Source organism: Pygocentrus nattereri, chromosome 12, assembly GCF_015220715.1.
Source record: "Pygocentrus nattereri isolate fPygNat1 chromosome 12, fPygNat1.pri, whole genome shotgun sequence".
Classification (NCBI taxonomy): domain Eukaryota; kingdom Metazoa; phylum Chordata; class Actinopteri; order Characiformes; family Serrasalmidae; genus Pygocentrus; species Pygocentrus nattereri.
In genome coordinates this window covers 14,054,062-14,080,942 of record NC_051222.1, presented here as the reverse complement: position 1 = coordinate 14,080,942, position 26,881 = coordinate 14,054,062, and the positions used below count along the sequence as shown (strand labels likewise).

The following is a 26,881-nucleotide window of genomic DNA, read 5'->3' as shown; positions in this document are numbered from 1 at the left end:
CTATCTCTCTCAGAGATACCGGCCCTCCTGCTAAACTAGGCCGATTAGGAAATGCCCAAAACAATGAACAAAAAGCAGAAGTACTGTTAGCATGCTAATATAATACTTAGCACTTCCTTCAGTGAGACAAATTTCCCAGAAAAGAGGCCTTGGCCCATATGTTAAACAGGATTATACAAAATTCTAACTAAGTATTACTCACATTTCGCAGCAGGCAATTATGCACAGCTACTGTAATAAACATGCTAATAGCACAATGGGAGCTTCCCACAAGTGCATTATGTTGTACAGCCCGTGAAATGTATTAATGTATTAACTTTTACCGAAAACAGCATGATGTATTTTGCACACAGCGGTGAAAGGGAGGTTTGGCAACCCAAAAATGAAAAGAAAGTCCATCAATATTTAAATAAAACATTATTATTATTAATTATATAAATTAAATGTTTAATAAACTCATTCAAAGTGGTTTGATGTGAAGTACAGTCGTGGCCTGGAGGTTAGGGAGCTGGCCCTGTGACCGGAAGGTTGCCGGTTCGATCCCCAGGGCCGACAGTCCATGACTGAGGTGTCCTTGAGCAAGACACCTAACCCCCAACTGCTCCCCGGGCGCCGTGGATAGGGCTGCCCACCGCTCTGGGCAAGTGTGCTCACTGTGTGTGATGTGTGTGTTCACTAGTGTGTATGTGGTGTTTCACTTCACGGATGGGTTAAATGCGGAGGTGGAATTTCCCCGGTTGTGGGATCAAAAAAGTATCTCTTAATCTTAATCTTACTAGAGAAATCGTCCCGCATCCTCCAAGTACCTCAGTGGATTTGGACTCTATCACCCAGATTCCTCTGGGAGATCACCTGACTGCTACATAGACTGCAGACAACGAACATCACCCGGACTCCATTTCCCAGAACTCTCTACATGTGACTGAAAGCTCCTATCAGAGGTCTCGTTCTCCTGAACATTGACTCAGATCACCTGTGTTCTCGATCACATGACTAATTTAGCCTACTTACTGAGTGTTTATTCTGTCTTGTATTACTTGTGTATGACCTTCTGCTTTGTTTTGACTTTGTGCCTTTTGCCTAGTCCTCTTGGATTGTTTGCCTGATTATTGTGTTTTGGATCTTGACCCTCTGCATGTGTTTTTCGGACCACGCTTTGGCCTGTCCCTTTTTGGACTGATCACCATTCTAGTATGATTGTGTTTGTTGTATTCCTAAGCCTTCTGGAACTGACCCCTGCCTGTTCTTTGACCACGACTGTAGATCCTGTTATCAGTAAAGCCTTTTCTGGTTTTTATATCTGCATTCGTCTGACTTTGTTTGACACATTAGTGTACACAGAAGTGTACTGAGTCAGAACTGTACCCAGTGGTGGTGATGGGAATCTGATGTCCAAAGTGTTTACTATATTGCATTAAGTTGTTATGAATAACCAGCCTGATGCTTGAAACATGTACAATAGTTTTGAGATAAGCCTTTAGCTTTTTCTCCATTTGTGGTGGAGAAGTACCTGCAGGGTGCTGTAAGAAAAAATAGTCTCCAAAGAACTCCGATTTACAGGTATTTCACCATCATCATCACATATTGGAATTCCAAAGACAAGGGTAGGTTTACTGGTGGTTTTGGATAGTATCTGTATATATTTGTGTTGTAGACATTGCAATTCCCGGTTCCTACTTCCACCACTGTAAAGAAGCACATTACATCAAACCACTTTAAATGACTTTGTTCATATCCCAACAACTGAATTACAATGAAATTTTGAAAAATCAGAATTTCTCTTTAAGCAAAAGTGTGAGTGTGCTATTTCAAATAACATCATGGTTGTAAAGTAAATAAGCCCTGAATACTGTATCAAATGTTTTAATATTACTAGTTTCTTCCACTCAAAAAGTAGTTTGCTTTACAGACAAAGCCATGCAATTATTGCAATATTAGGTTCAGCTCAGTTTTTTTTTCTTCAAATATCTGAATGTCATTTTGTTAAAAAAAAAAAAAAAGTCTGTAAAGCATCACAGCTCATCGTTTTTGTGTTCTGTTCCCTTCTCATTCCATTCCTTTGTTTGTGTTCTGCTGTCACAATTTCCAGCCAAATTGCATGCTTAAGGGTACTGACATGTTCAGAATGTGATGTAAGCCTGCTGTCACACCCTTCTTCAGAATTTGACCTAACAAGCTGCAGGTCAAACATTAAGTTATGGAGGTTATCTAATAAATGTATTTTCTGTTTTCATGTATGCTGTATCTGTAAATCGCAGCATAAAGTGTGACATTACTCAGCAGAAAGATGGAAAATAGTATGGAAAAAATGTTTTTTCATCAGAATTAACAGTACGGGTAAGATGCTTCTCAACAAATCAGACCGTGCCGTCGGAACTAACTGTTGTACTGTTAAGGTCAAAACTGTTGTGATGTGTATTGAAATGTATCGTGTGTGTGTGTGTGTGGTTTAGGACTGTGTGTTTGTGGTGCCATGCTCAGATATTGTGGGGTCTGTGTGTGGGGCATGAGTATGTGACTGACTGTGTGTGTGCGGTGCCATGCTCAGGCATGCTCATCTAAGTTTCAATCAAAGGTGGCCTTGTTCTCTTTATTTGTTATGTCTGTATATTCAATGATGTGTGAAGAAGTGTGCGTCCCTACATCCCCTCAGGTCACTTTGCAGAAACAAATAAGATGCCAAACACAGACCGTCACCGAAATTGAAAAACAACTGCCACAATAAACGATAAATAAAACTGTGCCATTTATCCATCTGTTTTCTCATTCCTTTCTCCATAAAAGACGTTTCCTAGGAATTCAATGTTACAAAGAGCTTGTCTAATAGGACCTAGCTGTAGAAAAGGCCAAATATGCCAAATTTTGAAAACCCTCAGTCAAATAACACGTTTTACTGATTTTCTAGGTAAAAATACAAACACCCTCTACAGAGAACATACTTAAATATGGTATTTTCTGCTATTGAAAAATTTCTTACTATATGCTGAATTCAATATTTTGAAAAAAATATTTTACATTAAATGTGCCATTATTTTACTTTTGGTGTTTATTTTTTGTTTTGCCAATATGTTTAATGTATTAAATCATTTGTGCAAAAGTGTGTTCTCTGTAAAGGATAAGTTCACTTATTTTCATAGTGCAACTTGATCAGTGGTGCCCAAACTTTACCATACTGCTGCAACATCACAATTGGTGCTTGGCATAGAAATGTAACACTTTTATGGGAATGACTGAACAAACATTAAGCAAAAATGATCATTAATGATAATATTGCTGCTGGGCCAAAAAAGGAAAGCCACTTGTTTAATCGCTGGGGGAGTTAAACTGCATACATACCCCCATTTATAACATCTTCCATTATTGTTGGGTACACCATGTTTTTTTCCAGAGTGCATTTGAAATGCGCGTTTATTATTGTTTATTGCTATTATTATTGCTGATAAGGTGCAACTGACCTGTAACTTATTATTCCTGTTTATATGTTTTCTTGTTTAAAAAGGCAATTTGTGACACAAACTTCTTGATTAGTCTGTAATCCGTTACAGTCAGTACACAACTAGATACAGCACGTTACACTCATTTCTGGTTTAAGCCACACCCATTTTCAGTCTGTAATTTAAAAGAAGAAATTACTCTGGAATCTGTATTGAAGTCGTATCAACATCGAAAAACATGGAATAATAACCAGCCCTAATCACAATGTCGTTTTCACAATATACAAATACCCATGATACCTATGATACTCTAGTATCTAAAGCCCCCGAAATAAATTAGCATTTTTAATAAAAGTATTGTAGCATTTGTAAGAATTAGTTTTAGGTTGTGTGTTCTTCAGCATTTACTAGGCTCGGTTCAGTTTGCTAAGGACTCATTGTAGAGGGCGAGGCTAGGAACTGCTGAGACTTTGTGCAGTAGACGGGAGCTGAGTGAGAGAGATGTGAGCGAATGAGCTGTGTCTCTTTTAGTAGCGGTGATTGCTGCAGTACTTTATTGCAATCGAAAGACAGCAGGATGGAGGTAGAATAAGAACAGTTTCAGGCTACAAAAGGCTGGGTTTCAACTGGAGAAACAGAAACTAAAAGATAATAATAGAATGGAACTTGATATTTACATCAATTTCTTTAAACCCATTAAATCCATAGGGTAACTCACCAGCTATCTGGCTATGGGCGGGGCTGCTGAAAGGGGGAGTGTTAAGGGTTGGCCGGGGGTTGGGGGCGGCGGCCTGGTGGGGGCTGCACCGCATGGCACTCCGTCTCAACTGCTCTGAGAAGGCCAGTGCTCCGGGCTTTACAGATTCCTCCAACTTCTGTCTGTGGCCTACACAAACACACACACAAACACTTGAATTCACTGTTCAAAACTTTGGAATCATTCAGTCAAAACTGATTTTGTTGCAGATGCATAACATGCATATGTTATAGGTGCTTTCGTTTTAAGTTTTGTGTAAATCTCAATCTTTGGCATATTTCAAGTATTTTGGGAAGGTCAAAAAGTGTTAAAACAAATAAAAATTATACTGTAATCATCTGTTTAGAATCATCTTTTGTCATCTGCCTGATTTAATGCTTGATGAAACAGCATAACAATGAGCACCCGTTTTAGACTACTGCATTAAAGCTGATTCTTCAGCCCACCCACAACATTAGCTAATCATCCTTAAGATCCATGTTGCCTGGTGCTATAACACACATTCTTCCATTTCTGTTTTTCCAGATACTTTTCCTATTCCCTTTCATACATCAATAATGACTCCCAGATCCTGTCGTCTGCAGTATATCTGGGTCTTGAGACCCTACTGGTGTAGTGGCACTATAATGTCTTGGAACAGCATGTTTGAGTTAGATGGAGAGGAAGCCACTTGGCAGCGCCTGTTGGCTGGACAGAGAAATTAAGGGAGGAGGGATGGAGAGATGGAAGGTTGGAGGAATGGAAATATTGGAGTAGATGTTAGAAAGAGGTGTTGAGAGTGAAGACCTTGATCTACTGGGCATATAGTTTAATGATGACTGTTTGGATAGCCATAAATACTGGAACAAAATGGCTGAAAAATGCACTAGATATGCAATTCTTTTGCACATGAACCAATGTTGATTGTGGAATTCTATACATTTTTGAAATGAATTGAAAAAATGCATAATTACATCATTAAGTTGTAAACAAAGTCATTCAGAGTGGTTTGATATGAAATAGTGAGTGTTCACAGCAGAAGTAATGGGAACTAAATGTCTGAATCATCTCACAGAAAGTTATTCTAAGAAATGGTTGCTAAAATGGCACCAGATGCCTGAGACATTGTTTTACCATATTTCTGAGATAAATTTTTATAAATACCAAATAATCTTTGGCATTTTTTTTTTTGAATAGAATGGATAGTTTTAGTTTTAAGATGAAGGCCAAAGTCATTATAAAAAACTCGATATACATATTGCGCAAAAATTATATTATGTATTAAAGTGTCAAGGTTTCTACATTTTGTAAAAGCAGTAAGCCACTCGAGGCTGTGATACAGGGATTTCATCCTGCTTTGTGTCGAACAAAACCACAGAAATACAGGGAGTCTCGTGGCTTATTATTGCTCTAATACCACAAGGCAGATAGAACAAGACACAAATAAAACCAATGAGCCCAGATAGAACAGAGAAAACCGTGATTCCTTGTGTTCGGTGGAAATTATCACAGTTTTGGTGGTCATAAAATCTGCCCAATCAGTTGACCTTTTACTTGCATGACTTTTGTTTACATCTTGTGGTTTGATGTTAAATATGTCAGTGTGAATACTAAGCAAACCAGAACTAAAATGGAAGAGTGTATCATTTTCTGCTTTGGTCTGGACCAACGAAACCACAGCACCAGTATAAGCGCATGCTAAAAATCTATTAATGGTAGAGAGGTACGTGCAGGGCACTGCAAAGCAATGCAGTCCCCAGAGAAAACATATTTGCTATCACTGTCAACATTACACACAGAAGTCAGAAGACATGTAGGTTGACTGGTCATTTTAGATAAAATGACTTGCAGACAGCACAACCTCTGGTTCCCATCACTACCACTGCAAAGAAAAAAGTCCACGTTTTCCTACCATGCACCTTTCCACGTCTTATACCTTAATGATTGAACTGTGCAGAAAGTGGGCGTAATGCTCTTTTAATGCTTATAGGTTTCTACTGTAAGGTTTTCTGTTTTCTAAGCACAGCAAAACACATCAAAATCTGTGGCAATCAGCTGAATGATACAGACGTGGAAGATAAAAATGAGGTTTAAAAGGTTTTTGTAGATGAATGGCATTAGATGTTAGTCCATTGGAGGGCACTGTGGGTTTCTTCATTCAGCTGATGACACAATGAGAGTATTTACATGTGTGTAAAGGGCCAGGTGATGGACATTTCTGCTTGTGTCGGAGCATGCGCGCTAACTTGTGTGCTAACGTGTGCGCGTGTGAGTTTAAACTGTAGGCAGGCCAGCTCACAACTTGAATACGTCTCCTGCCGACCGCACACATAGATGAGCGGAGAGCAGGAGGGATTAATGATTGCAGGCGATGAGAGGCAGAAAAGAGAGGGGGGGGGACAGAACAAAAAAGACAAGTCTCTCAGCTGTGCGAAACCATCAGCCACACTCGCCCCCTCACACACACGGACACGAGGAGAGGAAGTCCTCCTGAAACCAGAGCCTGCGTCTGAGGGCTTTGAAGAGGAGGCCAGTGGACAGAGCCGGCCAGACAGAGCTGGCATATGTGGAGAGGCGCCGCCCGGCGGAATCCCGACTGGAATAACGGACCAAGGGGGAATAGCCCAGCAGCAGGCGCTAGCACAAGGGCGGAGCGTGATATGCTCTCATATAAACCTGTGCTATAAAAACCTCAGGGCCTCTAACCCCTCTGCACACACACATTCTGGTTTTTATACAATGTCAAGACCTTATGATCATACATGTGCCCATATGGTTTTATACTGACACTGGACAACAAAAACCTTGTATCTCCGAAAAGGTAACTTGACAGGAGAAGGAAAAAATGTTCTTAACCTCGAATGAAAGTTAATAGAACATACATTTTTCAAGGCAGATTAGAGCCATTTTTATTGATCCATTCACAAAGAAATTTTAAAACAATGTAGAGGGCACCTGGAATTTTCTTTTAGATTTTATAAATTAATATTCTATCTTTGCGGTCCAAAAACACATATATATCCATTTTTATTTATTTATTTATTTTTATATTTATAAAACCATTTTTACTTTGCCTTTCAGTTTTAAAACAAGCAACATGCACTTCACAAAGTCAGGGCCATTTTGTTGTAAGTTAACCTTATTTTTCTGTTCAGCCCAGTGTTTGTTATTAGCATCCAACATAACTGCTTCAGAAAATCAAACGTTATGTTCAGTACTACTTAATTACTACTTAAAGTTTTACTTTACTCAAGTTAAATCAGGCATACTGGTGCTTGAGGCTGACAAATACTAACGACCAAGGTCGATCATTAAAAAAGGAACGAGCCTGTGTTCTTTTAATCATCTCACACAAGAGATTTGTTTTCATTTGTGTTCCTTTTTAATGTCTATTTATATGTATTTGTATAAAGTTATATAGTGCCACTGCATAAAAAACACTTGTGGCTGGTGTAAGACTTTTGCACAGTACTGTACAGCCACACACACACGTATTCACACACAGGATGATAAACACTATAGCTGTGACAGGAATGACAGAGTGTGCCAAGGCGAGTTTAATATAACCAATGAGGGCTGTTTTGGGACAGGTGGCTAGTTCTTTTTAATACGGTGATATTTTATATCACTTACATAAAGAACTTGGTGCTATACAAAATCCTAATCCAGCCGTACTAACCAAAAATATCACTGAATCAGTGCTGGATAATGTCTATATTGACTGCTCGGCACTGAAGCAACACAATAACACAGATTGTAGCACTGCTGACAGAAAACATGAGACATTTTCTGAGTGTTTCAAATTACTTTGTCAGAACAGTTCTATAAACTAAAAAACAGCAAGTTTTCTTTCTGTAAACGTCTCTGTCTGGTTAATATTCACAATACTATGTTAGGCTTCATTTGGTGTAATTTTTTAGTGAAGAAAACAGAACAAAACAGTTGTGTTTAAATGACCAAACTCATTCCACTCTTTTAGCTGATGACTGATTGCCATATAAATAACTCTGATTAAATATAAACTATTTGTTCACTGAATGCAACTATTAAAAGAACAAAGCTAAAGTAGTCAAGCTGGCTGATTAGCCGTCTTGTCTTCTAGCTATCAACATTTAATACTGATGCCAAACATGATTTGAGCTCAAATCAACAAACAGTATGACGAGCTCCAATATAACAGTCTTCTGTCGCAAAATTGAATAGACAGTGTGGCTAAAATATGGAATCTCAACAGCCCGACTATACACTATTCCAGGACATCACTAATATTCGTAGGACATTTCACAGCAATTTTCACACTTTCCAGCTGTTTCTAAATTTCCAGGATTTCCAGATTGTGTAGGAACTGTGACACGTTTTAAGACTGTAATACTGAATTTTATTCTACCACCCTAGCAGGACACCGAATAAAAGAAATAACTCCATTGCGGTCTTTCACTGATAAAACCCACAGCCTGACTATGATTCACATAAATAGAAGTAAATCTGCCACACTATATTTACGTAACTTCTCACTATATTTCACTCCTTACTCTGCAGCTATTAGTCTGCCATAAGAAGCTGTAGTGGTTTTGAAAGCTACGCCACAATCATCCATAGACGTCAACACACTACCACTATTAACATACCACCAGCCACCACATTATCATAACCAGCTGGCGCATAAACCTCAAGCACAATAAAACACACATGCACGTGTACACATGACCACACTGGACATAAGAATGGCATGATATCTGACCAATTACTTACTATTAAATAAACAATGATGATAAAATGCTAGATTCCTATTAAAGGAATACTCTATCTGGGTAACAGGTTTGTCCTGTGCTCAGTAAAACAACAGAGTCAACACACTTATAATATAAGCCAATGTAATAAAACTAAAACCCATTTACATTCGTTTACACTGTATGTTTTGAGTCAGTGGGTTTTCTGTTTTTTCCTAAGTGTATTACTGTAAATTACTGTCACTGAGTAACCAATCACATGCTACAGATAAGAGAGATTTTTATTTTATTGTTGGAGTATTCCTTTATGCCCTGGTGTGTTTATGGTTCATTAAATACTGGCAAAACTTACGACGTGGTTCTCTGGGTCCATCCACGGTAATTTTAATGGCTCTCTGATAGGTAGCCACCTGAGGGGGGTTGGTGAACACGGTGATAGTGAGAGTAAAACTCTTCCCTGGAAGAAGAGAGAGAGAGAGAGAGAGAGAGAGAGAGAGAGAGAGAGAGAGAGAGAGAGAGAGAGAGAGAGAGAGAGAGAGAGAGAGAGGAAAAAGAGAGGGTTATTTTGCTTATCTAATGCAAATGTTAGAGATTGCCATTGCAATGACCTTTCATTTCATTTGTCAAAAAGCTAACATAATAAGGGTGAATGTTTCTCATGATCAGTATATACTTGAGATGAGATGACAATAGAGCAGAAAGAGTATGAGGGAGTAGAGATAACGTGAAAATGAACTCTTGGGAGTTACAGTTATCACTGGCAATGACAAAAGCATGCGATAATTAGATCTTAATTATTTCTCAAGCAAAACTTTCAAACTTTAGCATTTCTGTGTGTGTTATGATCTGAATTTGGTGAAAAATTATAGTTGAACAGTGAGTATTGTTTTGCAGAATGAAAAACGACCCTAAAGATTTTGTCATTTCTTGACATCAAAACAAATGGAAAAAGTCACACACTGCACACTCAAACCTGTCAATGCAAAATGTAAATTGCACATAATAATGTAAAATGTTACTGCAAATCATTGCAGTATGTAGTTGGATATGTAATTACGAATTGGCTAACGAAAGTAGTCGCAGTTTCCAACAACGTTTGCCACAGTAAACTATCAGCAGCTCTCTTCATATGCAAGTGACATGTACACGTGCACACACACACACACACACACGCACGCACACAAAAGCAAGACTTGGGTATCTTCATAAACACATATACAGACAAACTGAAACACAGAAAACACAAGCACACACATTACTCAGGCACATCAGCATCAATTCCATTTGAATCTAATCTGCTTAGTCTACAGCATCTATCAGACCACACTTCAAAGGCAAGGAAAGGCACAAAGCTATAATTAAACCAAGACTAAAACAAACTAAACTGCAAGAAAAATTCTAGCAAATCTGTATATGATTAGAGGAATTAGTCATAATAACATCTAAATATGTCTTTTTAAGTTCTGCTTCTTTAGGAAACTCACAGCAGAGCAGATAGTGACAGAGAGAGAGAGAAAAAGATAGAATGACAGAAAGAGTGAGAGAAAGTGAGAGAGAAAGAGAGGGGGAGAGATAGAAAGAGTAAGAGAGGAAAAGGGGGAGAGAAAGCAAGAGAGAGAGAGATGGGTATTGGGACAAGTGGTCTCAGTGACCTGTCTCTCATCGTTATGGCAATGAGCTGGACCCCAGGGAAGTGACCACCTTAGTGCCAACGACAGGCTTAAATTACACATTGCTAAATAGGTCTGCCCATGTTAGGCCCCCCCCCCCCCCCCCCTAACACACCACCATGCGCATGCGCGCACACACACACACAGAGCAGACTTGCGGACACATACACACGCTTTGTTACTCAGACCAGATGACTAGACCCGGGAAGAACTCCAAGCTGTTCCCAAAAATCTGACAAACTACTGCCCACACACACTCTCACACACACACACACACACACACACACACACATACCGAGCATGAGTGGGTCAGAGTCCAAGCACACACACTCAGAAAGTGCCAGGTACTATTCTCAGTCCTGTTACTGTGACAACACTTTCAGAAATGACCTCACCTCAACCCACCACCACACGCACATTTATAACACAAATATAAAGTAATACCAGCACACAACCATTAAGACAAACAGCAACAAAGCAATAGGCATATGTCATTGTAATATTTACCACAGACAACTGCAAGTGACCAAAACGATCCTAATAATCTTTAATCTTTCTATTTTGTCATATATATGTACTGTGCAAAAGTATGACACCATCCTTCACTTATTTAATTTCCAGTCAAAACAGCCACAAGTTACTATTTTTTCAGAATGATATTAGATAGAATGCAATCCAACTGCATGAGGAAAGAGAAAGTATAAGAAAAATTCCAGAAAGGTTCCAGATCTGAACTTTATTGAATGTGCTTAGGATTATTTGGATCTTGAGAAGGGGAAAATGCAACCATCTTCTCAGACTGAAATATGGAGGTGTTGAAAAATGTAAAAAATTGAAAGCAAAACTAAAAGCAGTTCTTTGATGTTATATTTAATTGTTGAGGCTTTTGTGTAACCGCAATTTTTCCCTTGATGCTGAAAAATGAGTAACTTGTACTTAATGACCGTTTTGACTTAAGTGAAAGGCTCTGATTTGCACAGTACTGTATTAAGGATACACAATGAAATCAGATTGATATCAGTGTTATTAGATAATTGTTTTTAAAAATTATAGAGCATTGGTGAGATGATTAGATTTGACTGATGTTCAAATTTACTGTGCTCTGGCAATGTCGAATGTTTAGGGGACACTGTGCTGCTTTGCTAAATTATCAGATTTCTTATGTATTTTACTGCATTTGTAACCCTGTAGAGACAAAGCTATATTTATGTGTAATGTTAATGAATGTAGATTTTATATGCTTACGTGTCAACAACAGCAGCTGCAGATATGTGCATGAAAAATATCAAAAATCGGCATTGGCCTTCAATTCCCATATTGGTGCAGCCCTAATGTATATCATTAATTTATATAAATGAACATTTTTATATATAATCCCTAATCTTAACCTTAAAACTTTGAAACATAAAACCTCAGTAACATATTTGGTCCTCATGAAAAGTTAAAAACAAATGCACACACACACACACACACACACACACACACACACACACGCACGTTATGACTGAGTAGTTTAAGTGTCTGGGAGAGAGACATTCTGTCTGGGAGGAGCACACATACACTGTCCAAACTGCCAGGAAGTGCAGTACGTTCCTCAAGGGGACGTCCCCACGCACACACACAATCTGTGAGTGTGTGCGTGCGTGCAGACCATTGCCTCAGGACTGCTTGTGACTCACCAGTCCATCCATACACAGAGTCTAAGAAAACAAGTGACAAAGGAGGAAAAAAGAAAAACAGAGAGACAGACTTAAAGGAATAGAGACAGATGCTGTCTTTGTTTCACTTTATCAAACACCATCAGAGGTGTATCAGGGTAGCACGTGTTTACGCATATGTGAGAGTGAGTGTGTGTATGTATGTGTGTGTGTGTGTGTGCAGTTTACATTTCTCTCGTACTTAAAACACTGTCTTGCTCTTTTCCAACCCGCACTCTTTTCCGGCACTAACCCTTAATCGCTTCCATCACTGTGGAGAGCGTCAGCTATCTGGTAGCACAAAAAAGGCAAAACACCCACACACACACACTGCAGGACAAAAGGCTGCGTTAATATACGTGTTCAGAGTGGCAGGCTCCAGCATGTGGGGGTTTCGACAGCTGCAGGTTAGTCAGGTGGGTTCTATCAGCTAAATCATATCAGGCCCTTGAACAGAACCCTGTGGGACTCCTTATTTCCCAGAAGAGCTGAGTGTGTGTGTGTGTGTGTGTGTGTGTGTGTGTGTGTGTGTGTGTGTGTGTGTGTTAAAAGGCAGACGCTTTGTTGACTAATCTTTCTGTCACTGTGAAAGCAAAGGTATTCTCTCTCTCTCACTGACACACACACACGCATATACACAGACACACACACACACACACACACACACATTTGTAATATCACAGGAACATTTACTAATGTATGTTTCAGCATTTGGAAACTCATGCTAAGCTTGCTAAGATGAATTATCCGAGAGATAAATGATCCACTACTTTTATCACTGTTATAGTATCTCTGTTCCAAAAATAGCTTTATTGATCACACATCATAAAAACCACAGTGAACCGGAGCATGGGTATCAAGATAAACAATGGTGCATCTCTGAAGTAAATCGTAAATTCTTTGATATCCATTAGAAAATCCATCCTAAATTATTAAAAGGATGCCTGAAGCTGTCTTAAAACATCGAACTGATGGACATTCGCAAAGCATGGTGATAATTTGAGACGTGAATATTAGGAGTCTTGACTTAGGTTAACTTGACTCTAACACAACTACGTTCAAAGCTTTTACTGCTGTATAAGACATACGGTCTACACAGTTAGACAGTCAGACAATACTCACTCATTGCAGCACACGTTACAGCGCAGTAGGTCAACGGATGGTTGTTTGACTAGAGGCACAATGGGCTGATTGAGGGCTGGCCGCTTGGCTAGCGTAAATAGAGACTTGTGTTTTAAATAGATAAGGGGCTGCGCATTTGACTGCACCTGATTTTGCCCGAGTCATGTCTAGCCGTCCGTTAAGGGAAATGCGAATGACCAGTTATGACTTCACAGGAGTGAGACAACTGTAGTTTGACAACCAAATACACTCAGACAGGTACATGCACAGGCAATCATACATCTTGACAGATGCACACACATACAAAACTCACACGCACACACACAAACTCTTCAGTTTCGGACTAAGGCACCCAGATATGCACCTCAAACATACAGTGCCTACTAACTGTGTATCCTGAATATGAGCTTGTTCTTTAATAATCCGGTCGCTTTTGTTTTGATTGTTTTTCCAGGGCATGTGTGGTGTGTGAAAGTAAAAGAGAGAAAGAGAGAGAGAGAGAGAGCGCGAGAGAGAGAGCAAAAGAGCACAAGATAGAGTGCATGTAGCAAGGCCACCAGACAATGCCTGTCATGGACTAAAGGAATACATCATAATGAAAAACAGCATCTTCCCTCTGCCAGCTCAGTGCTATAGAACAGAACCAGACGATGATGGGCACCGAAGAGAGGAGAGAAAAGCATCACACGCGAGATGAAAGTCAGGTTAATCTATAGCAGCTGCCTGTTCACGCTGCTCGTGGCTTACCTCGTCCGCTGCGGCCCACAAAGCGCAGGTCATTGAAACGAGCCACCTGGTTTTTAATGGCTGCTGTAGCATTGCGGAGTTCAGCTGAGTAATTCTCATCATTTCCCGCCATCACTGTCACCAGTGTGCCGTCAGGGATGTCGCCAAGGGCAACCACCTAGTGTCCAGAGACAGAGAGGTCAGATAAAAATAATAACAATAATAATAATAATAATAGTAATAATAATAATAATAATAATAATAATAATAATAACAACTTGTATTCTTGAAATACTACTATTAATAATGATAATATTGATAATAATAGTAATAAAAATAATAACATTAACAATGTTAATGTTGAGGTATCATCTGTATACACTGATCTACTCAATTTGATTGAACAAAAACCTGTGGCATAATTAAAGTTTTGTTAACAAATTATTTTTTGTGGGAAGAACACAACAAAGGATCTGTAGTTTGCAGTTTTGCTATTGTGTAGTTTTTTCCTCTTTATTGCTATTATTATTAAGTAGTTTATATGTCAAATTCACAGTCTTACCTAAATCTATCTTTATTATCACTTGGCCTAACAATATATATCATATATAAAATACTTGTACATAAAGTATGAGAGAGTTACTATTTTCTTTAAATCACCTTGTCATAGTTCCAATAAAGAAAAGGGTCGGAAAACATCCTTCACCCACCCACACCCACACACACACACCCACACACACACACCCACACACACACACACACACACACACACACACACACACACACACACCTAAAGCAAACAAGCACTCATAGCCTTATTTTCATATTAACTGTAAGGTGACTGAAATACCAAGGCATGTACAGGTGCCCCCTTTGTCTAACTGGGCTTTAATGTGCTGTTGGCTGGAACTCCATGATGGTGCGTGAAAATATTAAAAAAGCATTTCAAGCCACAAGGAGGAATCAATGGCTGTAATTACTGAGGGGATTTCCCTCAAAGCAGTAAAACATGGCTTGGGAAGAGTTTAAAGACCTGCCACAAGATCTCTTCTGATGAAAATTGTTCTTTTCTTCTTCTATTTTTATGTGTGGTTTTTTCAGACGGCTGGAGTTTGTGCTGGATAAATGTGTTTGAAATTTCATAGTTAATTACAGTTTTCACCCTTAATATGAAGGAGAGTTTGTTAGTAGGCAAGAGTGCAGATAATAACAACAAAACAAACAGGCAAGCACACATAAAAAAAAAGCTAAAAAGATGACTTGTGCAAAAGTCTTGGCATCTGAGAAAATTATACTCATAAAGATATTCAACCGTGCGGTGTATATTTGCACGGAAAACCCTGGTATTAGAACAAATACAAATAAAAATTATACGATAAGAGTTGATTTTGAATGTGTCAAAGTATTTGTTTAACTGTTTTCCAAACCTCTCCTCATAGCAGCACAGTATTAATAGCAGTTATCGTCTAATATGTGGTTTGGCAAATCAGTCCTTCATTAAATCAAATCAGATGTGCTGGGTGTTCACCTGTCCTGCGGAATTGTTTGTTACTTTTTTACTGCATTTATGTTCATTGACAAATGTTAGCAGAAGCTTTTGCTCAGCACCGTATATAAATAAGTATAATTAATATAAATAAGCAAAAATAAAGAGAACACAGACCGCAGCTCAGTGCTGGAGTGTTCGGTTACCTTAAAGGCGATGGGCAGGGTCTTGTTGCAGCGCCAGTGCGTGGGCAGCACGGAGCACAGAAAGTTGGGGCTGTCGGTGCGCACAAGCTCTCCGGGGTGGTCAGACAGCACCTCCACCATATTCCGCTCTGCCACACGGACTTTGGCCACCAGGGCGGCACCACTGGCCTCCTGAGCCTCAGCCAGCTTAGCCGAACCCAGGCTGGAGGAGGGGGGGGTGAAGCGGCGCCCGGGGGCAGGGTCTGGGACACACAAAAAGACACAAATTAGATTTCAGGACAGAGGAAGGTGGCCAGATGTTGGGGGGAAAAAAAACCAACTCATTTTCTTAACAGAACAGTACAGCCTACATTATTAGCAAACTGTTTTTATTTGGCACCAAAAAGTTTCTTTTTGGAACCATTTTAGTGCTATGTGGAAGATTCTTTAAAGAAACATACACAACAGGTTATCTATTATAGAAATTTAGCCATGCAAAAAGCCATATTATATATATATATATATATATATATATATATATATATATATATATATATATATATATATATATATAGTGTCTATCCTAATTAACTCTTAGAGAACCATGTTATAATGTATATCAAAGACTAAAGTAATTTATCTACTTCATGCAAAATATTTCCAACAAGCTGGCTCAGGAAAAAAATAGAAAAATAAGAAAACCTATCGCTGGCTCTGATCTTCATATAAAAAAGTTCAGGTTAGTTTATAAAATTGGAAATCACGTGATGGCCGGCGGCTCTGATATCCATTAAAAAGTCGATCATTATGTTTTAAACGCTGGCTCTGCGATTCAATACAGAAAAAGTTCGGCGCCACTTGCGGAGCTCCTGTGCGGTCGAGCGCAGCCAGCGGCGCTCTGGACGAGCTTGAAAGTGGCGAGACCGCAGAGCTGAGAGTGACAGGGAGAAAAACCCACTGTCACCCGTCCAAACACACTCTCCAAACACAGCACCCAACACGGGCATTCAGCCTCCTCACACCACAGAGAGAGAGAGAGAGAGAGAGAGAGAGAGAGGGAGGGAGAGAGAGAGAGAGAGGGAGGGAGAGAGAGAGAGAGAGAGAGAGAGAGGGAGGGAGAGAGAGGGAGAGAGAGAGAGAGAGAGAGAGAGAGAGAGAGAGAGAGAGAGAGAGAGAGAGAGAGAGAGGTGCACTGGCGCTGGTGGGAACGTTATATTTGGTTATTTGGCTGAAGTCAGGCCACATTCGCATAAGCACGAGAACTCAGTCAAGATTTAGAAATAACGTTTTAAAAGGTCGTAAAACTCCCATTTAAGAGTTTCAGGAGTCTCAAATCGAAACAGCAAAACAGACCAATCGCCTACATCAAAGCCCGCGCGCTGCGGTCGCACGTGCGCGGTCACAAAACCGAGAGAAGTGCATCTTTACCGTATTTGGCGTCCCAAAGAAAAACCATTGGTATCCTGTTTTGTCGCGCTGCTTTTGCAGCTGCGGGTCCGGCGGCGAGTCGAGAACGCTTTCTGCTCACAGACCGACTTCCCTCCGGCCGGTGAAGCGGGTCGGTCTGCCACACCGGGCCGCCGGGCTCAGCTCTGACAGCCGGCTCGTCGGTCTGTATCCGTGCAGCCTCGCGGCGGAGGAAGTTCCACTGGCTGATACTGATCGCTTTAAAGCCTCTGAGACGGAACCAAACTATCCATTAAACGAATCTACACAGGCGACCCCCATGATCTTCTCCTCCAAGACGACACTCGCGACGCCGCGTCTGACACTTCTTCTCTGAAACTTCTGTCTCGGCAGGTGTCTCGCGAGCCGTCTCGCGAGCCTTCACGTCTGAGGCGATATTTTCAACCAACTACGAAAGCCTTGATGCACAGCGTTACCGGCGAAGCTGCTGAAGGACCTACTTATCCTGGCCGTCTCGTGAGTGAGTGAGTGAGTGAGCGTGTGTGTGTGTGTGTGTGTGTGTGTGTGTGGAGGGCCGCACTCCTTGTAGAGGCCGTATGTTCGCAGCGAGACCGCTGATATATGAATGAAGGGTCCCGGCAGCTCGGCCGCCTTTTACCGGCAGCGGGCAGCGCAGGAATGCAGCTCAGACTGTCCGATTTGCATAGAACCTCCTCCGAGCCGCCGCGATTGGTCAGCAGCGATCGCTTTCGGCTCTCTCCGCCAATCAGAAGAGTGTCCGAAGCCAGAGCGAGAGACCGGCTCGCGACAGCTACAACGGTCAATGGAATTCCTCAGCGCGGCGCGTGGCCTCGTGAGATCTGAGGCAGTTCTGTGTTTTGACGATGGAGGCAGGCGGCTTAGCGGCTCTGCACTGAGAGAAAATCGACGCTTAACGCTCTAAACGAGACGGAGATATAATGGAGAAAACTCTCTGTAAACTTTAGACCGTCGAATATTCGCGATTTGCATTCTTTCTCGCTACTTTTAAAGCCAGTGACGGTTGCTGGGCTAGCTGTCAACAAGTAGGCGATTCAGTGATTTAGTTGTTTGAGCCGTTTCAGCTTAAATTACACTCACAACCAAAAAAGACGTCCCCCGCACTGCGTGTGGAGACCAGAGCAACATTTCGAGCACCGGCTCTGACACGGGAGATCAACTGTGGCCGTGCGGCTGCGGCTGCGGCTGCGGCTGCGGCTGCGCAGTTAACGGATAACACGCAGCCAGCAGGGGGCAGCAAACGACTTAAATGGCGACTTTCTCTCCATGTCTTTACCATTTATTTCTTGGGGTCTCGCTGCCTTGACGGGTTCGGGTGGTGTTAGATATCTTTCAAACTCCGTGGATGCTTACAGAACACGTCTCACAGGATCTTACACATTTCAAATTCTGGGCTAAAACGCCTTCAGTGCGAGCAGACTAACCACAGCGAAGTGCTACCCCGGAGGAGCCGTGGGAGCGCGTCCTCCACACTGCACACACGGCAGGGAGGCTCATACACCGAATCGACCTCCGGGCCCGTCCTCACCACAGTAAACCAGTCTCTGATAGCTTGTCAATGCCCTGCATGCTAGTTTGCAGTCGGCGGGAGAAGGCCGGTCACTCCGAATCACGGACGCGGCAGAAGAGCAGGACTTTCATTTTTCATACGCATCCCTCTAAAAAACTGGCACTTCTGCTAAAACTTGGAGACGTGTGTCAGGAAGGCTCTTCGTCTGATTAATAACACAGCGCGTCCTCATAGAGGAGACGGCCAACTGCGAAATCAAGCCAAAGGGCTGAATAATGCAGGCTATAGACGTCCATTCACCGGAAGCACCATCAGCTCAGGTGGAACTTTAGGTTACAGTTTCCATTTCCCCCCCAGTTCATTCGGAGCGTCTGTCCTTTGTAGGCCGGTATTTATGGCCTCCAGCAGCGCGTTTAACGCAACTGTTGGCTTTTCTTCTTCTGAAGCTGAAGAACCGGTCACCGCTCTAGATGAAAGCAGGCGGTGCTATTTTTATGCTGTGATCTGAACCTTCGTGGCTCAATAAAAAGCTCCACAGACAGGAATAACTTTAGACACAAACTGCACACGTGAAATCTGCACAACACAGCGCGCGCATGATGTTTACAGACGATACGTCTGAATGTGTGAAGCGAGGAACAGTTAAAAACAAGGAGCGCGTCACGCGGAAAGGAAGAGACCACGCAGGTGACGTTTATAGTTCACTGTATTCTGTATTAGTGCCTCGTGTGCAGATTCACACTCACACTCGGGCTAAATCACAGGAATGTAATAATGTCTCGGTGGCGATAGATTTCTTAAAAAAAAAAAAAAAAGTTATTTTTTTTTCCAGGAAAAAAAAAGGATTGTAATCGTTTACGTCATGACACTGACAAACAAACGTCATAACAAGACAAACATCATCCATTTGAAGGAAATGAAGAAGATTCTGTCTTTCATTTCAGAAAAAAATAAATCCAGATCGAAGAAATAAATATTTTTATTTCGACCAGACGGGAAATCGAACGTGTGAAAAACGATACACCCTCATCGTCTTCACTGCGAAATAAAAAGATAAATGGTAGTGAACGCGCGCATGGCTCAGACTTCGTTTTAAACCTCTAAATCAAGCGAGTTAAATAAAATTAGACGATATAAATGAAACTCCTACGCCTAAAAACACGGCAGAGAACGTGGAAAGGATAGGACGGGGAAAAAAGCGGGCCAGCGTAGGCTTAAAAAACGAGTTTCTCCCAGTTTCCCAGTGATAAATCTAACATTACTGCTCATAAAACTCTTCTGATGCTGATCTCTTGGCAGCAGGCTTATCTAAAGTGATCAGACTGCGGCACACGGGGCGACTCTGCCAGCTGAAGAGCTCCAGCGCTACGCTGCATTTCCGTTTCTAGCGACTCTGAATTGGTGTAATTTGATAACTTTTGAGCCTACAGATCAATAGCGCTTGTAGTCAGCTATAAAATCTATTGACCAGCGTCGAAAGGTTACATATAGCCTGCCATGCTTGAGAGATCTATTTATGACACCTACTCAACATCAAGGCATAAAGGGGATTTCCAGCAAAAGTCTGAAATGTGCTATATATCAACTTCAATAATTCCATATCTCAACCCCTGGAGCCCAATACTGCTATAGTAAAAGAAAACCTGCTGTTAGTGTCAGAGATTACAATTCTGGAGCTTTTGCATTGGTCAGTTTATCATAGAATATTCACACAATGTAAAGGGTAGCAGCTGAGCTCAAATAATATACATATATATTTTATATATATATATATATATATATAAAAATTTAGATTTTTTGCTCAGCTGGTAAACATCTTGATTACAAGGACACTAAGTAGAACTATTTACTGACAACAGGAAACCCAGAAAACATGCAAGACCAAGACTGGGGACATTTGTTGTATACTATCTCTCTAACGCGTGCTAAAGATCATCTCTTAGCTGTACCGTGGATTTTTTCCGTCATTAAGAGCAAGATAAAAAGAATAGTGGAAGAGGAATCATGAGCAGACGATCACACTGAAAGACTACTACATGGAGGAAAAAGTGCCACAAAGGAAAGAAGACAACACACTGAACTGGAAAACACAATAAAAGAGAACAAGCTGGACAGTTTCAACATTACCAAAGAGCCCACTGCTGTTATGACCCTTCCTCATGAGGTACATGGCCCATGTGAGCGTTCCTGATGTATTAAAGTGGCCCGAGTTCATATTTACTTTTGTCCAAATTAGCAGATCCAAGTCGGGACAGTCCAGAGTTTCTTCTCGAGAAAAAAAAAAAACTGCCCTCACACCTTTCTCCCTTTATACTCTTCCTTCACCACCAAAAACCTGATATAAAAAAGGAAAGGTTGAAGGATGGTAAGTTGTGTGCATTCATAGCTAATATATTCCCCCACTAACCCTGGCCTCAGGAGACAAGCCCAGTTCTTTGCCTCGGGGCACTTCAAACCTGCTAATTTCATTTAGTGACTGACAGGATTTTCACTCTCTCTGTTCGTTGCGCTGTCTCTCTTTTTTCTCTTCACGCCACAAATGTGGAAACTAAGGAAAGAACCAATGTGAAGTTTTCATGAGCACGGAGAAGATGTGGTAAGAAAGCTTTACTCTTTCATTTTCTCTTAGTGAAGAGAGAGGTTTTGGACTGTTCCTGGGAACTAATTTCCTGTCGAGACAACTGCCATCAGCACCTGTATCCAGTGGAAGTCCACTGTTATAAATAAAGGTATTAAAAAGGATTCTTTGAAGTGATTCCACAAAAGAACCATTTTTGGTTCCCCAAAGAACCTTTCAATGGATTTTTTCTAAATGAGGTGGGCATGTTTTTTCCTACCGCTGTATACCCTGACCTAGAGATATTTAGGAACCCTTATTTTACATGAAGATTAGATAAGAGAGATTTTGTTCCTGTCAATTTCTGGTTGCCATCTGGAAGTCAGATTACACTTGGAGAGGCAGCTAAAAGCATGGCTGATGTATAAGAAACTATGGTGGTTGCTTGACAACTGATCTATGGCCATGTGGAAAAAGTTTCCTTTGTAGCAAGTGGCCACAGAGGTTTTTGAAGTCACCTTCCAAACCTCACCCAGGTCATGGCAGAACCTCAGTGGGTTGAGGGTTCTCTGGTTGACTGGATGGAAGTGTGACAATGGTTCAAGAGAGAATCCAGCTTCCGTATAAAAGAGGGAAAAGGTGGTAAGCCACAGAGAATCATGGTCACATTGTGGGACCAGAAAGTGCCCATTTCCACTGCTACCACAGTTAGTCAAAGTTATTCAAAATGCCTTACACAAGCACAGATTTACCCCTAGATAAAGATGTCCTCTTCTTCCCTGCCCAGAGGCAGTCTGCCCCCTCTCAGCCCCCAGAGACAGGCCACCCAAGGCCAGTAGTGCTGGGCACACAAGATCAATAAAGCCCCCTGAGCTTCCTGGGGCTTGGGTAATCAACTGCTGCCAGAACTTGTGAACATGCAGGTTTCTATAGCTTTTGTTAGATCCAAACAATTCAGCATCTCAAATTCATTTTCCCATCAAGCATGAAGGTATTTGTAGTTACAAAATTCAGAATACCTTCAGGATCCATGCAGTTTTTATGCCGAGAATGGACCATCAATGTTTTGCCACCAATGCCCCTTCTGTCACTTTTCCCCTCTCTATATTTAATTTTCTCCGCTCTCCCACTCGTCTCATCATCATCACCTTTATTTTCTCCTTTTTCCTCTTCTCTCTCGTTTCCTTACACTGTGTCGACCCGTTAGTTAAGAGAGAGGGAGAGAAAATAACTCAGCTTTAGTTCTCTTTAATAATTAATGTGGTTGTATTGTGTGGATGCTGTTAACTGCTACTTAAAAGTAATTAATTGATTTTCTGACATATCAGTTAGCAGCTCAGCGAAGTGACAGACCAAAGCACTCTGTCCTGTTCTCTCACCCTGGCACGCACACACACACACACACACACACACACTCAGAGAGCATGATACTGGGTCACTAACACTACACACAGATACATACACATACAGATAATACACTCTCATACACTCATACCATACTCCAGTGTGCATGTGTGTGTAGGCTGCCTCCATTTATTTATTTATTTTAGAATGGAATGGATGGCCCACACACACGCACTCCATGCAGCTGTATTAACATTACCACTGATGAAAGAGTCTCCTTAATAGCATCACATGTTGTGACGTCATCGCAGTCTGAGAACTGTCTTTTCCCATGGTCCTCTAGATGGGCCCACACTCTTACAGTGTTACTGACACAGACACCTTCCTAGCTTTACACAAGGTTAGCTAGCAGTAAAGCCATTATTCATTTTAGGCAACCTTGACTGACTGACCAACCGACAACCGATGGACTGAACAACTGACTGACTCACTCGGTCACTCTCTCACTCTTTCACTCACTCATTTTTCTCAGGCAGTGACTGTCAGGCAGCGATAGAGAAGTATGTGCCAAGCCTTTAAGATTAAACAGAACCAAAAGCAACATTGAAGTAAGACACGGGGGAAAAAAGCTCAATCACATATCAACAAATGAGATACGTGACTCAGACTATAGCAACAGTCCGCAGAATCTCAGAATATGTTCAATAAATGTTCCATGGTGCAACCTTAAAGATAAAAGCACTATCGGAAGCCACAGAGGAACCGCCCAGAGGGCAAAAGGGATGGCAGGGCTACTACTCCGCACTTAAGAGGATAATGACACAACAGTGTAATGGTCCCAGTGTGAATTTCAATCTGTTCTCAGAACTGCTCCCAAAGGCCCGGTGCATTCTAACGGCTGTGCAGCCATTTTTTAATTCAAAAGTGAGTGTGTGTGTGTGTGTGTGTGTGTGTGTGTGTGTGTGTGTGTGTGTGTGTGTGTGTGTGTGCATACTTTATATATTTTAGAGCATTTCTTTTGGTCATGGAATTTTTCAAATGATATATAAATAACAATAATCTTTTACAACTACCTTTGTTGCTTTGTTGTTTGTTTTTACAAGTACACAATTACATTGCATTAAATACAAATAAATGCTTACTGCCCTGACAGCTTTATACATCATAGTTTCACATGCCTTCATAGAAGAAGAAAAACATTCTCAACTTTAATGCACATAATGTAATGAGACATTTCAAGTAATTCTGGACAGGTTTTATTTGATCTTATTATGAATTTACATTGATCCAAAATGTTTACATAATGCAAAGGGAAAAACAACCCTCCTCAAAGTTTTTTAGTTTAGGTTGAACGACATTTTACAGCATTTAGCAGCATCCAGAGTGACTTACAAGGAGCGCTTTGTCTATCTAAAGAAAATGAATGTAAGTGAAGTACATGAAGTAAGACAAAAATAACCACAAATAAGACTGGACAACAGCCTTGTTGCAGTTTGACCACTGAGCTAAGTGACATCCAGCATTAGCAGATCTCACAGCGCATTGTTTGTGTAGTGGCCATCTCATGGCTTTAGAACAGGTAAGGTTTAGCATGGAGTAACCCTGCGAATGTGCTGCAGCCCAGACTGGAGTGATTTAGGCATATGGTGAATTATTAAAACCGTTCAACTCAGCAAAGACTATCAGCCTTATGATGAGCGCTTCCTGTAAAATCGCTGATTGATTTTCTGACACAAGTGATGAGCATGTGCACACAGAGGCACAGAACCAAGAGCCTGAAAGTAGGCAGATGGAGAGAGAGAGAAAGTGAAAGAGAGAGAACTGCAGGTACAAAGGCATGAAGGCGCTGAATACGTTAATCCCTCAGCCCTTTCAAGAAAGCCAAGGGATGACACAAAGGTCTGGAAACTTTCAGCACTACAAATTCTGCATCTAACAAGTATTAAGGAGAAAGTACATCTTGCACACTATATAAGACACTATAATCTGTACCTGCTGTAACTGCAGCAAATGCTGGTTTAACACAGACCATAATTTCAACACACTTCCCTGTGCTTAGTAAAAGAACAGAAAACCTGCTCAAACAAACTTGTAATAGCAGCAAGTAAAAGGTGCTACAAACATTCGTTTAAACAATTCGGGGAAACTTTTAGTTTTACTTTATTGCTTTTCTACAAGACCAATATTGCTGGGTATGTGTACAGCTCTGAGGCCTGGTTTGGCCTTCTGTGGGCCAGAGTAGTGCGTGGGAGGGAGGGGCCAGGCAGCTACTGGAGATGCGCCTCAGGCACCATTTAGTGCAATGTTGAATTGATGAGAAGACGCAGTGAAGCAGAAGCACATACACACTCATACAAAGACCGTGCACATCGACCAGACGGTTATAAAAATATGTGCGATTGCTCAATGCAAACACACACTGCGGCGCTCCCTCTTGATGTATACCTAAAATAAGTAGATCTGATACTTTGTGTTTCTTTATGATTTAATGGGTTGACTTTGATGGGTCAATAATGATTTTATTCATTCTTAAAGCAACACAGACAAAATGAAGGTAATTTAATTTCCCTGGGACAATCGCTATAAGAAAGGCTTCCAGTAATACTTTATAATGCAGGGATTTCTCATAAAACTACTTTTAAATAATATGCATACATTGACTCATGTATCACAAATACATTATACTATACAATAGGGGTCCAAATGAATGGTCTATCAAATATAAATAGCATCATTGAGTTTTTATTATATCAAATCAGAGGCTTCTGTAAAACTCATACAAGAGCACAAGAGTACTGGCTTTTTTTACCCAATGTTATTTAATTTATTTCCAACATATCTGAATGAATGTGTATGCGCATACATTATGATATATTACAAAGATGCTCTTTTTGTAATGTGCCATGTTTTTAGTTAGTAAATACGTTATTTTTACTGAAAACAATTTTCCAAATTCATGCACATAAAGTTCCTAACATTACATGCATAACTTGTCTTTTTTTTTTTTTTTAAATTAAGAAAAGAGAATTCAAATCCAGCCATAAGATGCTGCCCTGAAGCAGGGATGGAAGGATGAGCAAGGGATTCTAGGTGGAGATCCAAGAGGAAACAAGAAGCAGCAGCTGAAAGATGACAGAAAAGCACTGGAACGTGAAGCACGAAAACTCCGTAGCTGTTCACCATCCCATAACCAGGCGTGGTGTTTATATTGCTCTACTTATAATGCTGATGGTTAATGTGGCTTTGAACTGAGCAAAATGAGCAGATGGAGAAAGACCATCTCAACTGCTTGTATATTTTATTTCACCACCAAATGAAAATCTTTGTTCATTACTGAAGGAGTATCATTGCTGGCCAGTTACAAGCTGTGGTATAAACCTGTTGTTTCAGAATCTGTTGGGTAACTGAGTGAGATGTACAGTGAGATGTGGCATGTACAATAATTCAGTGCATTGCTTTTAGTTTTAACCAGCTAGAGAAATACAGTTAGGGCCAGAAATACTTGGACAGTGACACAAGTTTTGGCATTTAAGCTGTTTACCAAAACATATTCAAGGTACGGTTGTATAATCAACATGGCCTTAAAGTGCAGACACTCAGCTTTAATTTGAGGAATATTCACATCCTAATTGGAGGAAGGGTTTAGGAATTACAGCTGTTTAATATGTAGCTGTCTCTTTTTCAAGGGACCAACGGAAATTGGACAATTATCTCAAAAGCTATTTTATGGGCTACATGGGCTATTCCCTTGTTAATCCATCATCAATTAAGCAGGTAAAAGGTCTGGAGTTGATTGCAGGTGTGGCATTTGCATTTGGAAACTGCGGTCAAAGGAGCTCTCAATGGAAGTGAAACTGATCATCATTAGGCTGAAAAAAGAAGAAATCCATCAGAGAGATAGCAAAAATGTTAGGTGTGGCCAAATCATCAGTTTGGTTCATTCTGGGGAAAAACAAAAAAGCTCACTGGTGAGCTTTGGAACTCAAAAAGGCCTGGACGTCCACGGAAGACAACAGTGGTGGATGATCGCAGAATCCTTTCCATGGTGAAGAAAAACCCCTTCACAACATCCACCCAAGTGAAGAACACTCTCCAGGAAGTAGGTGTATCAGTATCTAAGCCTACTATAAAGAGAAGACTTCATAAGAGCAAATACAGGTGCAAACCATAAATCAGCCTCAAAAATAGAAAGGCCAGATTATACTTTCCAAAAACATCTACAGATGGACAATGATCCA

The 26,881-nt window shown here is 40.8% G+C and overlaps 1 protein-coding gene across 4 annotated transcripts in view; it reads right to left on the bottom strand.

Annotated features, from left to right (window-relative positions):
* runx1 (RUNX family transcription factor 1) overlaps window positions 1-26,881 on the bottom strand; it is a 64,615-nt gene that overhangs the window by 7,263 nt on the left and 30,471 nt on the right. For 2 of the 4 annotated variants that reach the window (XM_017701916.2, XM_017701917.2), the window contains exons 3-6: window positions 15,808-16,049; window positions 14,137-14,293; window positions 9,253-9,357; window positions 4,153-4,320 (exon numbers count right to left, since the gene is read on the bottom strand). In XM_017701916.2, the coding sequence (XP_017557405.1) occupies window positions 4,153-4,320; window positions 9,253-9,357; window positions 14,137-14,293; window positions 15,808-16,049 (672 nt within the window). Of the gene's footprint in view, window positions 1-4,152; window positions 4,321-9,252; window positions 9,358-14,136; window positions 14,294-15,807; window positions 16,050-17,214; window positions 17,861-26,881 lie in introns of those variants that run through there. The other 2 variants (XM_017701920.2, XM_017701918.2) reach the window with 2 other exon arrangements.